Below are 16701 nucleotides of genomic sequence, written 5' to 3' on the forward strand. Positions count from 1 at the left end.
TGAAATTATGCAAACAGTATTCACAGAACTGGTCATATTGGCTTTGTTAAAGCAAAATACCATCTGGGCCTGGAGCTTCCTGCTTCCTCCACCCCATCACTGGTCCTGCCCTGCTCACCACACGTTGTTGCAGTGGAACTGGGCTGTTGTCAGATGGTCTCTGCTCCAGCCACATGTGTTGTTATCCCCAGTTTCAGCTCCTGCTTCTGCAGAGAGCATCCAGCCTTCACTCCTCCAAGGACAAACACACATCTCACACATTTCCCTAGAAATCTCCCAACCCATTAGGGAGACTGGTGCATCTCTCACATAAAAGTCATAACAGGTTTTATTTTGCTCTCAGAGAAAATCTAAGTAGACTTTCTTTCATCAGATGTTCAACCACTTGACTCCCATGGTCTTGTATCTGAATTATTTCAATAGCACTGTGGAGCAGGAAAGAGCTTCCCTGTCTTCCCACTCTTTTTCCATTATACAGGCTGACAGACTTCAAAATCTCCTTCTGTGAACTGATGCGTCCCTGAGTATCCAAAGGCACCCAGAAAGTACAGCCACAAAGTGGCCTGAATGGGCACTTGCAGAGATGAGTAAATATTGTCAAAGACGACCTCAGCACTGAACTGTTTAGATTTCAAACCACTGACAGTAAATATCTTGATTCTTTACTGCAGATACAGCTCATGACCACTAAAACAGAAAGCTACAACCCACTTCATGTATTCTTCTGGACTTTCAGAATAAATTGTACATTTGCAAAAAAACCACAATCCTCAGGTTTCTAATATTCCCCGGCAAAGCAACAGAAGAATTCTGTGGGCCACAATGGTTTTTTTCTCTTTCCAACTTCCACTGATGTTACTGGCAGCCCCTTAAGCTCAGCATCAGGTTATGTTACAGTCTGAGGAGTCGTACAGTCTGTCACGATGCTAAACATGGCCAGAGCACCAGCAGTGTTAGGAAGAGATATGCTTGAATACTTGTGACCATCAAGTTGCATCCATTATTTCTTCCCAAGTCTATTAATATGCAGGAATGTAACAAATATCCCAGATCATATGGAAGCAAAACCATACTTGATACTATCTTAATTCAAATATTATATTTTTCCATAACCTAATTTTCTGAGGGAAGACAGTCCTGCAAACTTCTGAACAAAAATTAAGGGATGTGGTTGTGTACATGCAGTCCTACTCCAGGAACCTAATGTAGAGGCTTGATCAAGGAGTACGTGTTATACTCGCCAAACAAGAGCCAGAAAAGAGACTGAAGCACCAATGTGAATGTCACAAAGGCAGCGTGTGCGACACACAGAACCCAGAGGGATTCTGCTTGCACTCCAAAACATCGTGGACATCTTCCCTGATGTTTATAGTTCCTTTGCAAAGATCCATGGGTTAATGGCAGGTCCTTTTCTTAAAAGGGTTAAACAAGAACAATATGGACACCTAGGCTCTTTGTTGGCACAGCAAGTATCACTACATTACAGTCTGATACAGACTTCAGGGACTGATACAGAATTTACTGGAAAAGGTATATGGAAGTCAAAGAGTGCTACAGAACATTTAGGGATCTCTTAAAAACACAAATCCAGCCTGGAATCTAAGGTCTAACTATGCTACTTCTGCTTGCAAAAAATGATTGGCAATTTATCTATTTTTCCCAGTAAATAATTGGTGTTTGTATTCAGGTGGTTAAACTTGGGCATTTAAATTCATCTATTTTAGGTCCCAGAAGTAATTAACACTGGTAGCATTGCTCCAGAAGAACATTTTTGCAATGAAAAAAGACAGTTCCTTGAAAATTTTCATGCAAATGCATCAATTGGAAAACATACTTTTGAAGCACAGACATGCAGAATTTTAATGCTATACAAAGAATTTTCAAATTTTTAGAAAGAATTTTACAATTTTTTTTGTATGTAGAAATTCCTGGATTTTAGCTCTTGAGCCATAGATGTGCATTGACATTGTTACAAGAGTAGATGCAAACATGATTTTTGTGAGTCAGGTAAAGAAAACACACTTCCCTCTCCTGATGCAAACTACTGAAAGGTTTTGTGTTAACAGAGTTGCTAAGTATTAAATGGTTTATATTTTTTACTGAGTCCCTAGGTAGAAATACAGACTTCTCCCCCTGAGTGCTTTTCTGAACTTCAGAGATTTCAGTACAATAAAAATTTGATAGAAAGAAGCTCTGTGAAGATTTGCAGAAGTCAATTCCACAAGGGCTGCATATCACCTAACATCATTTCAGCAGGACTAGTTCTTATTTATATTTGTTAATAATGTAATTCATATTGATCTCTTTTTAAGCAATATTGCTTGGGTCCACACATGAAATGACTGCTAAAATATCAATTTTAATAAAACACCTCTATACTTGCTAGAAATTAATTTATTTCACAATGTATTACATTTTTTTCACCAGAGAAATAAATAATATTATAGTTTATAGGAACAAAGTTTGGTGCTCCCTTGTCAAAATTCCAACACCTTCAACATGTGATTTCAAAGATCTTATTTCAGAATAAGTATTGCCTACCCCTGCATCAAACAGGTTTTTTTCCCAAGGCTGTGGGCCTAAATTGGCTTTAATTCTGCATATCCTTCAACAGTGAGAAGCAACTTGCAATTACAGAACTGTAACTAAGCTGTGGAAGTTATCTGTATGTTTTCACTGGCACAGCCTATAAATGAGAATTATCTTTTCTACGTGAAACAAAGAAAAGGTAGAGCCACCCTGCTGACAGCATCTATCCAGATCTCAACGTTGGCACAAACTGTTTTGTTTCTTGGTAATGTAGGAAAAAAGTCTTACAAATCTTATGTTGTAAATCAGGCTGTGCTATAGCTGAATAAGTTTTTTAATTAATGTGCTAGTAAAGAATTTGCATTTTATTCACAAAAGGTTCCATCCTGAGAAATGGTGAGTGCCACCTACAACGTTCCTTTTGATGTCTGTACCAAGGTAAGATTAGAACTTGCAGAGAACCATTAAAAATGGTGGATTTAACATTGTTTTCTCATTCTGGTAACTTTGTTCTTGTTTGATCTTTGGTGGTTGGGTAATTAAGGGACAGATTTAGGAACACAGGAGAAAACACAATTTCCTCCTACTTTATTAAAATATCAGAAGCATCAAATTAAACCTAAATGTTGATGGCTTTAGGCAATCAGTAGTGATCTTTGCTATACTAACATTTAGTTCCGTTTCTTTTAGAATATACATTATACAGCTATTCTGGGACTCTATATTGGCATTATTAGGTAGAATACACTGATACAGCTGTCATTAGATACTGAATTTTGGAAAAATATCAACGTCCTAGCATTATTAATTGTTTCTTTTAAATCCTAAATGATAACCATGCTGTTTACACACATCATTGGGCCCTATGCCTGGGGCACAGCAACCCCAGGCACACCTACAGGTCGGGCAGAGAAGTGGCTGAGAGCTGCCCTGCAGAGAAGGACTCAGGGGTGATGGTCGATGAAAAACTCAACACGAGCTGCCAGTGTGCGCTCACAGCCCAGAAAACCAATGGAATTGGCTCCATTAAAAGGAGTGTGGCCAGCAGGTTGAGGGAGGCGATTCTGCCCCTCTACTCTGCTCTTGTGAGACCTCACTTGGAGTGCTGTGTCCAGCTCTGGGGTCGCCAGCACAAGAAGGACATGGAACTGTTGGATCAAATCCAGAGGAGTGTCGTGAGGTTGCTAAGAGGACTGAAGCACCCCCGCTATGAAGACAGGTTGAGAAAAGTTTGGGCTATTGAAGAGAAGGCTGTGTGGAGACCTCATAGCAACCTTCCAGTACTGGGAAGCTGAAGTGGGACTCTTTGTCAGGAAATGTAGTGACAAGACAAGGAGTGATGGATACAAATTGGAAGAGGGAAAATTTAGGTTAGATATTAGGAAGAAATTCTTTACTGTGAGGATGGTCAGACACTGACACAGGTTGCCCAAGGAGGCTGTGGATGCTCTATCCTTGACAGTGTTCACAGCCAGGCTGGACAAGGCCTTGAGCAACCTGGTCTAGTGGGAGTGTCCTTGCACACGGCAGGGGGGTTGGGACTAGACCAACTTTAAGGTTCTTCCAACTCAAATCAATCTATGATTCATAGGAGCTACGGTTCGTTTCAAACCAACCTTGACTTAAGCCATCCAGGCAGGTCACTTGCTTAGTATCTATATTTTCCACTGGATCTCCTCTAGAAACTTCTCCAAAAGATGTCTGCCTTTCAAAAATGTTGTTGTTATTGTTAACCTGGCTCCCATTTTGCTTCATTAGCCTGAAAACTTCTGCTTCCAAGTCTTGTATCTGAAAGAAATACAACATAGTATTACCCAAAACACATATCCCAATACATCTTCTCCATTAGATATGTTATTTTTCCAGAATATCAGACATTTTTTTTATTAGTCTCATTCTTAAAATATAAGAGTAAATGCTACTCACACGAGCTTGTAAGCCTTGAACTTCTGCAAGGTGTGCTTTCTCCAAATCTTCTATTTTCTTTCGTTCAGCTTCCTGGCGTTTGATGAAGTCAAGTTCTCTTAGAAAAAAATAAAAATGTATTTGCTGTCATCAAAGCAATCAGACTCAAACAGAAAATAAAATCTTCTGAAAAATTTTAAGCTATGCATCCGAAAAATCTGTCCTTACCAAATAATTTCTCACTTACTTAATAAGGACTATGAAACTGCAGTCAGGACAAAACCCTAAGCTATTAGTCTAAGTGAACATGCTAGGTGATGATACAGAAATGGTAAAAGCAATTTATCTGGAAAAAAAATCTCAGTTCTAATTGATCATCAAAAAAGTTAAACCAAATTTTTTCATAATCTGTATTTACAACAGAAACAACATTATCTTAGTTTACATTGTTCTCTGTTGTGGGAAATGGAGCAAAATCTCTGTTTTACTACAGTATGACTGCACTCCTTCACAGAAAGGACATATGTAACTTTTCTGGTACAAATCAAATTTTCTTGTAAGCTATAAGGAAATTTGTTAGGTCAGTTTAGGAGTCTGAAATAATTAAAACCAACCGACTAGATATTCTACTAATATAAAGGAGAATAACAACAGAAAGGCTATCAAAATTCATTCTAGCAACTTTCCCTATCTCTTTTTATTTTGAATATCAAAGACATTTGTGATAGAAAGCACATAAGATGTAAACTAGTTCTGGAACAGTCCCGAAATTCCAAGACCGGTAACGGCATTTTGACAATCTAACTCCTGTTTTAATGGGACAGGAAAGTAATTTTTGCAGTCCCAGTTGTCACTTGACATTGCTGTATGTTTTTGAGTTTTCTTCTTGAAACATGTATATTTCAGCAGAAAATTAAAAACTTGCTGGGAAAAAAAAAAGGAATTTGGGCAATGGAAGCTGTTATAGAAATGTAAGATGTTATTATTCTTGCTAGCCATCAGGGAGAAGGGACCACATGAAACAGAGGGGGTCAGGTAATCATGAGTTAGCTCAACTCAACTGAAACGTTCTTGGTAACTACAAGAAGAAAAATAAAATGTAAAATGTAACAAAACAATATTTTACTTGATGTCACATTAGTACACAGCAGGAATGAATCCAGCTGACACAATACCAATATAAATTCCTGCAAACCTGGCTAATCAAATGCTTTACTATGATTACTCTTTGTTGTTTGTATTCACAATGAATTATCCAGTAATTCTGAAACATTCCAACCTGGAATACTACACACCAAGTCTTTATTTAGCTACAGTATGACTACAGCTCAAATACTAGTAATATTTTTCCACAATAAAGAGTCCAAGTTTTCATGAAAAAAAGAAGTGAAAAATAGTGTTTACCTTACAGGTGTTTAACAGGGAGGTTCATATTTCAAAATATATCACATACATGTTTCCTATCTGGCCACTAAGTCATTTGCTGCCCCTGGTGTAGCTGCTTACTTTTGCTGAAAATCCTTGATTAATTTCTTTGCCTTGTTATATTTCTTCTCCAGAGCCTGATACTGGCTTTGTGTCTCCTTGAGATGTTCATTCACCGTGTGACACAGGGTTTGTGCCTCAATCCAGTAACTCTCTAATTTCATCATCCTTTCCTTATTCTCCTCAATGTTCTGCTGGAGTTGGGTCTTCTCCAATTCCCACCTCACCTTCTCATTCTCAGCAGCCTGCAGCTGAACAAAGGAGTGGAGATGCAGTCCATAAAAAGCTGCCTTATAGTTCAGGATTAATTCAAGCAACATGAATGGTGAAAATCAGTAAATTAGTAACAACACTAGTAATATGCTAGCAGTGAAAAGAGTGTTCCAGGACAAAGAAAACAGGCTGATACGTACATTATTCTTCCTCATAAAACCAAGTAGAGCTTTTGCTCAGTGTACCAGTGCAGCCTCTATGCTTCTCTGGGTTATAGTAACCTATCTGACTGACTGACATTTGAAAATGTCAACAGTGGAGTACTCGGGCAAAGGGCAGGGTTAATCAGTCAGCACTGGGGATGCATTTTGCTATATGCATGTGGCTCAGGTGCTAGCTATAAAGCATTGATACACTTTCATAAAATGATGACATTTCTTATTTTGGGGAGGGGGAATCTGATATCCAGTTTTTTGTGTGTGTGTGTTTGGTGTCTCACTTCCTAACTGAAGCCACTTGCAGGTTTCAGTGTTTGGTGCTGGATAAGGGTAGGATTGTTCAGCAGCTTGTGTGTTTTAGCTCCCAGAATATCCAGAGAACAAAAAATGCCTTAAACACCCTTTTTTACTTATCAAGACTGTTTAATTGGCTCTAGACAGTTCTGCTAGCAATCATGGATGATACACACAAAAAAATTAATTTGTTTTCAGTTTTATTAGTAATAAATATACTTAAACTACTCACAATTTCTTCAGCTCTATTGAAAATACAATAAAGGTAAAGAGATCCAACACAAAAAGGCACATTAACCCTTATCTGGCAAATGAATTTGCACAGATGAATATTTACACCCACACATTGTTGTTATCAAGTCAACGGGGCTCGGCACAATCCCAAGGGATCGACCTTGTGGCTCCAATTGCTAGACTGGAACTGGAAAGCAGAGGAAGAAAAGATTTCTGACCTTCTGAACTGACACACTACAATAGAAATTGTCCTTACAGAAAACAGTTGCACTTTAAATTTGTTTTTAACAATAATTTATGCAGATTTGATAAACACCATGCAAAATACATAGTGAGTGCAAATGCTGCTAAGAAGAAATAATAATCTAAAATCTTTTTCTGAAGTTCAATTTTATCTTTATCTTGTTTTTATTTCTTATAATGTATTCAGACTCAAAGAGCAGGATGTCATTATAAAACCTGGTATTACTGAACAACTGAATTATTAGCTGAGTTCTCATAAAGGTTACCCTAGTACAAAAAAAACCAATTCATTTTTATTGCTATAGCAAATTCAATCTAATAACTAGCAACTGATTGTGAGATGTTTTCTTTTAAACTGGTAATATTTTTCTTTTCTAGAGTATCTTTTGAATAGAACTGCAACAGGATATAACAACACTTTTTCTTCTGTATATAAAAAATAATTTCTATTAAATACATTTAAACAGATCAGGTTTTTTTAAAATGTCAAAAAAAGCAAAGTAGCATAAACAGGATACTTTAACATCACTGGTAAATAAAAAACCTACTAACTTGGACTTGAATATTCAATCCAAATACAATTTTAAAACCTGAGAAAATGCATTACAATTTTAACACTAGAAATCTGCTGTATAGTCATTATGATACCCCTTAAAATGTATGTTTAATTGAAGCTACAAAAGTTGGAATTTTCTTTTAACAGCAGCACTTAAGATTTTACTTGAAACTTTGCATATAGAATATACACCAAGACAAGATTTAGCTGAGCCACTGTGCTTCTTAATCAGCCTTCCATAAGGATGTTGACTTCTCCACCCACATACATGTCTTCAGATTTGATTTTGTATGAAGAAAACTGTATTATATGTATTAACCATATATTGATTCTTACCTTCGTCTTCAGCTTCTGAATTTCAGCTTCTGTAACTGCATGTTTGATTTGCAACTAGAATTGAAAATATAAAATAAACAAGTGAAGTCACAGAGTACTCCGGTATTTTTAAAGCCTGTGCTGCAAGTTGAATACCTTATTACATAGCAGAAGGCCCCGAAGAGTGCTGCAGTGCAGTAGATTGTAAATTAAAATGTCTAGCTTGCAAAATGACTCAGTCTGTGCAACCTAATTAAAGATAGGATGCCGTTTAACCACTCATAATTTCAAATCAGAACATCCAATCTGTTTAGCAAAACGAAATGTCTTATGCTTAAAAAAATAGATATTATCCTGCTGGGCTTTGCTCTCCTCTGATATGAATGTGAAATACGTCCCAGTGCTGTCGGAAAGTCCCACTGCATTGATTAAAGCAGGCATGTTACAAAAAAGCAAATATGGAAATAAGTGATTTAACAACTCAAGAACTCAGGAAAACCTTGAGGGAAGATTCCACACATTTATTTCATGCAAGAAAAAAAGGTAAACTTCTCCCTGATTAGCTGGAGTTATTCTGCTCAAGCTAGCTAATCTCAAATGAGAGCAGTTACACAGGGAAACTGTAAATAACAGCAACAGCATTCAAGCACACAAAATGATTGCAAGCAGATTAAGAGCCCCGGCAGTGTGCTAAAGATTGTAGTTCCACCACCAAGCAGCGTGCCACAACAACAGTGGATCTGTACAGTGAAAGGGTTGGTGGGGAGGACCTGGCATCCACCTGCACACTTAATGGGGGATTTCTTTTGTACTAACCAACAATACTCTGATCCTGTGAAGGGAATAGTTATTATTTTGAGTGTAATATGCAATGTTCCGAAACATCTTTAATTTTACCCCAAAGGTCTGCTATTCACAGGCTCCAAGAATGCTCGGAAGTATGAATTGAACCACAACTTCAACAGCATAACCCTAATCCAAATGGAAATGATCATTTACCCAACACTGGCATGCATCCCAATCCCTGCTGCTTATTATTTAAAGCAGGCAGCAAGGACAAACTTCTCACGGGCCCCAAACCCTTAAACTGAATCAGTGACTTGTGCGTGTTGGGTACGGAGTTGAGGGCAAGGGCAATTACAGCCTGAGCTGGCACTGCAGTGAAGACAAGGCCTTTGTCCATTATTTATAAATAGAAGGAATAGTTACAGAAAAGCATGTTTTACACGGGGGTTACTTCTCTTACAAGATTAACATAAGCTTTAGGGAATAGCTTATGTTGATCTAATGGAGTATGTGAGGGCATTGTACTGAACTAGAAACTATCATCTCTGGTGAAGCAAAGGCTATGTTCTTGAAGACCAGGCTGTTAGTAAAATTGTGCAAGTAATTCAAAGGATAAATGCTTCTGGAAGAGAGGAATAATTTTCAAGATAACAGGAGCTATCACAGAGCTGATCAGTATCTCTGAGAAAGGCTGAGCTTATTTAGAAATTCCCTTTTTATGAAGTCTCTTGAATGCCCTTCTCGTGGCATAGGAAATGCATATTCCCAGAAGCAGTTTGGTTTGCAAACCAGCCTTCATTGATCTAATTGGACAGAATAAAGGAGACACCGACTCAATCAGTTCCACCTGAGGAACACTTTAGGAATCTTCTTTCCAATGCTCACTTCTTGGTTGCTGTCTCCACAGGAGACTGTAAACACTTCCAGTCCCCAAGATCATGTTACTTACACTTACTTTTTTACTTTGCACTGAAAAGTGTTACAACTTTTCACATGCTCAGTGAGAGCAGACGTAAGATTTCATTTCAAATGAAACCAGGCACTGACTGTGACAGCTTGCAGAAACGCAAGATGTGGAGGCACACCAGGCACACTGGCAGGTGGAATGACCAAGGCACCAGACCGAACCTGTCTGGAGCATGCAGCTAATCTGTGGATCAAACAGGGTTCCTGAGGAAGTGCCATAGGAGAGCAGGGCTACTGGTCCAGCATGGAGAGATGCCAGTGCAGCTGGAAATGGGGCACTCAGCAGCCCTGGAGCTGGTCTTAACAGCAAGAAGTGGCCAGTGAAGCTACTGCACTCAGTAGGCCAGGAAGCTGAGAAGGACATGTACCTTATTGTAAATATACATACTAGAGGAAACTAAGGAGATACTTTAACTAGAATTTGAAAGAGGTTACTTGCAATTTTTGAGCTCACTCAATCCAACCTCTGATCTGCAATTTTTAGAGACTGAGAATGGCTTTTTCTCATTCCATTCCTGTGAGTAGTGAAAAATTACTCAAGAACCATCTAAAAATGTTATGGTGTTTACAAAATGTCCAGCCCACTACTTAGTTCTGCTACCTCATTTTTCTCTGATGAGAGAAAATTAGGGGAAGAATGGATGAGCTAAATTTTGCCCTTTGTAGACTTAATAATGAAATCAAAAAACCAAGACTCAAACCCTTAGGCTACCTGCTGATAGTCCATTCCCATCTCTTCTAAACCCCCACAGATCCACAAGGAGCACTTAAAAGAGCTTATTATTACATACAAGTAAACTCCACATTGTTGCATAAATGATGATTTGCTCAGGTACAGATGGTTCTAACAGTTATTTTTATGCTCTCTGTTATTAAGTTAAAAAAATAAATACTGAGCACCCAGTCAGATCATTGAATCAGTACATGGTACAGCAGATCCCACTGAGGCAGAAGGAAAAAAGACACTTTTCTGCTGAACAGACAAATGTGTAGCTGGATATGTACATTTTTAAAGAACTAATTATGCTTGCAGAATAGATGACAAATACCAACACATTTATAGGTTAGACTAAACAACAGGGAAGGTCAACTGTTTGGCAAGCAAATCTAGACTCCATAGCTAAAATTTTTTCAGAAAGTTTCCAAAAGGGGATCAGAATCTTTATTCCATGTTCTATATAATGCCAGACAAATTCTTGGCACATCTCATTTTGTATTTTTATGGTTTTTAAGTCAATATAAAATTGTGATGGTTTCATTTTAACAAGGACATTTTGAGTAATTTTTGGCACATTTCCTATCCAAATATGTCTTGAAAAGCTGATTAACTTTCTTCAAAACAATAAAACTTCTTATGAAAAATAACTTTCAGAGCAAAAATGGATTGAATTAATCTAAGACTGCAAAGCGTAGAAAGGGATGAAAGGCTAGCAAATGTTAAAATATCACATGTGCACTGGGAAGGAAGGTATGCAATAGAATCTAATAATCTCCATGACAATTTTTACATAATCATTATATATTTTTTGCATATAATGACAATCCATTTTTCATATATTTAAGACATGAAATATAATCACAAATTTTTACATAGGATGTCCCTTCTCCCTACAGAACACCTCTCTCTTCAATCATCACGGCTAAAATAAAGTTTCTAGCTCTCTCAAAGCAGTTAAGAAAAATCAGTCCCATTTTTCTGTTCTACAGCCAGGAAAACAAGATTTGCAGAAGTACAATGATTGACCCAGGAATGCCCATCTCTCTTCTTTCATTCCAAAAAGCAAGGCATTTCAAATAGGAGTGCTCTCAGAACATGTGAGCACATTTTTCATTGCAAGGACTGAATTCAACTAATTAGGTCAAACTATTATGCTTAAAGATTATGTCCTACCCACTTGTTTAATACTTTCATTAATCTCCGGAGTAAGAACAAGAACGAACAGTTGTTCTTTAAATACAATTCCAGAAAACACTGTGTGGGCTTGTGCAGTGTGATCGTGAACAAGTCCTCTAGTGTTTAAAGAATTCAGGGCAAATACCAAGAAAAATACATGTACTCACTCTGCATCAGCCAACAAAATACAGCTGTGTACTGTTAAATACAACCAGTGAAACAGAAGTGGCATGCTCGTAACTGCGTGGGCCAGCGAGAAAGAGTCTGCTCTTATGCAGGAGCATTTAATGTTTTTTTCTCAGGCTCTCATCTGCACTTACACTTGAGGATCCCAAAGTACCTTCATCTGGTCTCCTCTACATCAGCGTTTTGAGGCCATTATATCACACAGGTCTGTAAATAGCTTCAAATCAGTTTGGACAAGCTCAAGTACGGCAACAGCCCGAGTTTATGGAAACATAGTTTATTTAAGTATAGTTTTACTTGTAATGTATTCAAAGGTCCTCTTGCCCATCACTGCATCTGTGGTTTGCACGGCCTCGGCACCCCCACTGGCACACGTAGAATGGTAGCATCTTCCCACCACTTTGAGAAAGTGTTAATATGTGTGATGCAAAGTATTAGAAAATTAAGTAAACTGTTCTACTAATGTGTCTAAGAGCCTGGAACTTGAAATATGGAGTGAGAAAATTATAATTTAACTAAAGTAAAAAAACTTCAGGAAATAATGATGAATAACAGTAGGCACACAAAGGCTGAAAAGAGTATCAGCAGAAAAGAGAAAAACTGGTTGCTCATTTACTTTCCATACATTACTCTCACTAGAGAGTAGGAGCAACACATTTATAGACACTAAAATATCTGGTTTGAGTGGAGGGAAGAGGAGAGGACAATTGAAGAAGGACAAAAAGGGGAGTCTCAGTATTCTAAAACTCCTTTGTCAGCCCAGGTTCTGCTACTCAAATATCCTATGAGGTTCTGGCTACTTTCAATCCTTCTATCTTCCTGTATTTGAAAAAAAAAAAAAAGTTCCTTATTGCCATCACTCAACCCACTACTGTGAGCTTAGATAAATCCATTGTTTCATATCATTATTTGCATCAGAATTCAGGAAAGCTCAAAAAGAAGCCGCATCAGAAGCATAGACTAAAATACAGAAGAAATGTCTCTCAGTACTTCGGTATGTGAAGTTAAATGAATTCAATAACCACAATGAACACCACTGATTCAAGCCACACTTGGTAGAGGTGGGTGCTATACAAACTCTGTAACCACAGTTCGGTGAAACACCAGCTTAAAATATGCCTGCTTCCCCGATACGGCATCTTTCTAAACACATGGCTAAACATATGACACTACTGTACATTGATGAGTTGCTGTGTAATGGTATAGGATAAGCTCCACATGTCCCTTTTCACTGAAATTTAACATTTGCTGTCTGCTTTCCTGATCATCTTTTATTGGAATCTTACAAAAACCAAAATCAACAAACCAACTAATCAATAAACTAAAGCCAACAAAAAAACACCCACGCCAAACCCCAGCAATCTGCTAGTAATGAATTAACTTGCACTTTGTCTTCCTTGTCAAACTAAGTGCCGAGGCAGAATAACTTCTGTACTAAAAAGTTAATTTATAAATTTATCCACCACCAGTACAACAGTCACCTTAAAGCTGATGCCAAAACAACTCCAAAGAATAGTTCCACTTCTTTTAAGTAGAAATTTTGAGTAGTTCAGAAGTACTGGGATACAAATAGCTAGAAATCAACTCTAGTTTTGAAGAGAAAAAACAAGCTCTGAGCAATGAGATGACTAGAAATGTAATTCAATGTGGTATTTCAGGAGTATTTTCTGACCTGTAACGTACCTCTTTGAATTTATGAGCAAGTTTGCTGGTGTCCACATCACTAGGGGAGAACATTTCATCATTTTCAGGGAGATCGAACACTTCAATAGCCATGTCACCTCCTGGAAGGACAGGTCCCATGTCTTCATCTTCTTCATCTGTAGCATATTCCCCTGTCTTAATTTTACAGCATTTAAGAAATTCCAGTTATCCTCTAATTAGGCAGAGACTGTTCAAAGAATAATTAAGCTACTGTGCAAAGTCATTTTGCATACAATAAAGGTTATCTTTTTCTTTGACTATAACCCCAGTACTTATGAATTCTACGAGACAAAATACAACTCCACAGTAGTATTTTGGTACATTAAGAGAGAAAATAGTGTCTTAAGCAATAAGAATTTAGTTCTTAAGCATTACTGGTTCTGTATTTCAATGTTTTCACTTTCCAAGTGAGACCTCTTTTCCGCAGGAAGAACCCTCCAAATTTATTTCAGATTTAACAAGAAATCTTTTCCAAACAGAAATAAAAGAATAGGACCAACAGGATCTTGATTGGTCTTTGGTAAAGTCAACTGGAGGAAGTAATTCTCCAGTGATATTCCATGGTGAATTTGAAAATTCATTGGTTTGTTCTTTATAAACAAATTAATGATAGAAAAGTCACACCCACACAGAAAGACAACAGTAGGAAAAAGAAACTGAGTGTTAGAGACAAGTTCAGAGACTGAAATCAGAGTTCGTCCTGAATGAGCTGCTTTGAGCTAGTTTTAAACTGAAAAGGTGGGTTTTTCTTGAGCTAGTAAACCATGAGCTGTGTACAATTTGCTGACAAAACAATTTTAAAAAATCATAAGCTGCAATCAGTATCTCAAGAGTAAACAAAATAAAACAAAACAATATTGAAAAGGCTTGCAATATTGAACCCCAAGTTGCCTAGACAACCTCTTGCACGTATTCCTGTGCTCATCTCTCCCCATATCTAAGGTGGGTGGTACCACCTCGCTTCCGTGGCGCTCCCTCTGGAAGCTGGAGCACATCGCCTATGGATCACAAATAGTCTGCTGGCTGTGCAAATGACTATGCAAACGTGTTATAAAGCACACACTTCTCCCAGGGCCACATCTGGATTTATAAAGCTTGGGACTCAATAAATACATGGAAAAGGAGGTGTGGGGGAAGGGGTGCAGTCTTTCTTACGTTTATACAGTAACACCACCAAAATTTTGACAGAACTACTCAAGTTTTTGTTCATGAGCTTTCAGTTCCTTATATGAAGAAACATAATATTATTATCAGAAATATATTCCCTGTAGCACTAAAATTGTCTATTATTGTCATTTTTTTTGACAAAAGGACTTCTCAAAACAACAGGTAAGAATTCAACTGCTTGAAAAACAGTTCAAATCCCAGATCCTACCTTAGTTTAGTTTCCCAGTTTTGTTAAGGCTTATGTGAATCTCTCTCAACTAAAAAGCAGTGCACGGAAGCATGTTAAATCCAGGTGCACAAGTACACACAGACAGAAAAGATACATGTATGCATCCAACAACAAGGTGATATACCCACAATAAAATATTACCATTTTTTGAGGAGTAGCAGGAAGAATCATAGAATAGTTTGAGTTAGGATGGACCTCTAAAGATCATGAAAAATCTATATTCTTTTTTTTTTAAAAAACCATTAAAGTTTTTAAAAAATAAAGTAAGTCAGAACACATAGAAGGCATAACATTATTCAGTAACATTTTCTGAGAGTAAAAGAACTACCAAAAAGAAGGTAAGTCACCAACAGGCACAACCCATCCATATTTAAACATTACTGTAAAGTGAGGCACTTTTCAGGTGAACTATCTTGACTTCTGTAAATAGTAACATATTCTCCAATGAAACAAACAGTATCCACTTATTTTATATACTTGATATGTACTAAGAACATATGCCTAAGAATCACAGTAGTCTTCAACAAAAAAGGTTAACAGCTGGTTTTGCTTCTTAAAACAGAAGCAAAAAACAACATAATCCATCTCACTGGAGTTTTCAGGCATGTAAGGATTACAACTAAACAAAAAAACACCTGAAATTAAATTTATCATTCTGTATGTCTAGATATCATACACACACACAAAAATCTTCTGTCACACTACAGTTGTAGTAACTTCTGTTTCTATTTTATTCCCTGTGGCTATTTGCAGTTCCTTCTAAACAGAAAATTTGACTACTAACTCCCTTGGCTTTTTTCAGGAGCATAACACTACCTTTACATACTGTCAGGGCAACCAGAAGCAGAACAACTAACTCTTAAAATCCCAGCGAAAATTCAGTGAAATGAATTACTGTGTGGACAAAATATTAACAGTCCATGGACTATTGATTCTGCAGTTATTATCCCTAAAAAAATCTCTAAGGTAATACACAACTATAGTTTCTAAGTTCAAAAAAGCATCTTGGCAGGTCCATTAGCAGTTGCAAGGAAATCTCTGAAGCATGCAAAGAGGAGGCAGAAACAGGATCCTTAACCAGCAAACTCATGCCCTGTTTACGTAAAAGAACCCAGATCTAGCTCAGCTACATGTGTATTTTAAAGGAATTATTAATTTAATGCAAAATCCAAATCACATTTATCAATTTTGGCAAAATAATAAACCAAATGAAATTAGTTAAAACTGATTTCTCCAAAGACTTAAACTAAAAAGAATTACTGAATACAAAAAGAAAAATGAACACACATGAAGGACTAAATTATGGGGAAAAAATTCAAGAGTAGGCAATATTCTACTGGCCTCAGGAGCCTGAGTGTTTGAAGAGGAACATCAAGCAGTTAAAAATGAACACAAAGGAAAATCTTGCTTCAAATTGTACATAATGAGTGTCAATGAGCACAGTCATTTTTGCTTCAATTAATGAAAAAAGTACTTGTCAAAGCAAAGCACCACTCAGGTAAACACGACAACAGGATGACACAAACACATTACAGAACACAGAAATAAATGAGACTTTTGTTTTCATCTTCAAAAGGAAGGGACTTCATCTTACAGTCACATGAACAACAAATTACAGGTTCAAAAGAACCAATGTGTACATTAAGAAAATATACATCGTGAATTACATGGAACATACTTTCCCCGAAAAAAATTATCTCTGCTGACTTTTGTTTCATGTGAAACTACCAGAAGGTTGTTCAGACAGTGCCAGTAAGCTGGAATGGGAAATTCAGCA

The 16701-nt window shown here is 37.2% G+C and overlaps 1 protein-coding gene across 6 annotated transcripts in view; it reads right to left on the minus strand.

The window, feature by feature from the left end:
- Nucleotides 1-16701, minus strand: part of PPP1R9A (protein phosphatase 1 regulatory subunit 9A) — a 137808-nt gene that overhangs the window by 22103 nt on the left and 99004 nt on the right. For all 6 annotated transcript variants that reach the window (XM_027749222.2, XM_027749223.2, XM_027749221.2 and 3 more), the window contains exons 7-11: nucleotides 13508-13663; nucleotides 8014-8067; nucleotides 5941-6170; nucleotides 4456-4552; nucleotides 4146-4317 (exon numbers count right to left, since the gene is read on the minus strand). In XM_027749222.2, coding sequence (XP_027605023.2) covers nucleotides 4146-4317; nucleotides 4456-4552; nucleotides 5941-6170; nucleotides 8014-8067; nucleotides 13508-13663 — 709 coding nt within the window. The remainder of the gene's footprint in view (nucleotides 1-4145; nucleotides 4318-4455; nucleotides 4553-5940; nucleotides 6171-8013; nucleotides 8068-13507; nucleotides 13664-16701) is intronic.

Source organism: Pipra filicauda, unplaced genomic scaffold (assembly GCF_003945595.2).
Source record: "Pipra filicauda isolate LSUMZ 115617 unplaced genomic scaffold, ASM394559v2 scaffold66_size7647185_pilon, whole genome shotgun sequence".
Classification (NCBI taxonomy): domain Eukaryota; kingdom Metazoa; phylum Chordata; class Aves; order Passeriformes; family Pipridae; genus Pipra; species Pipra filicauda.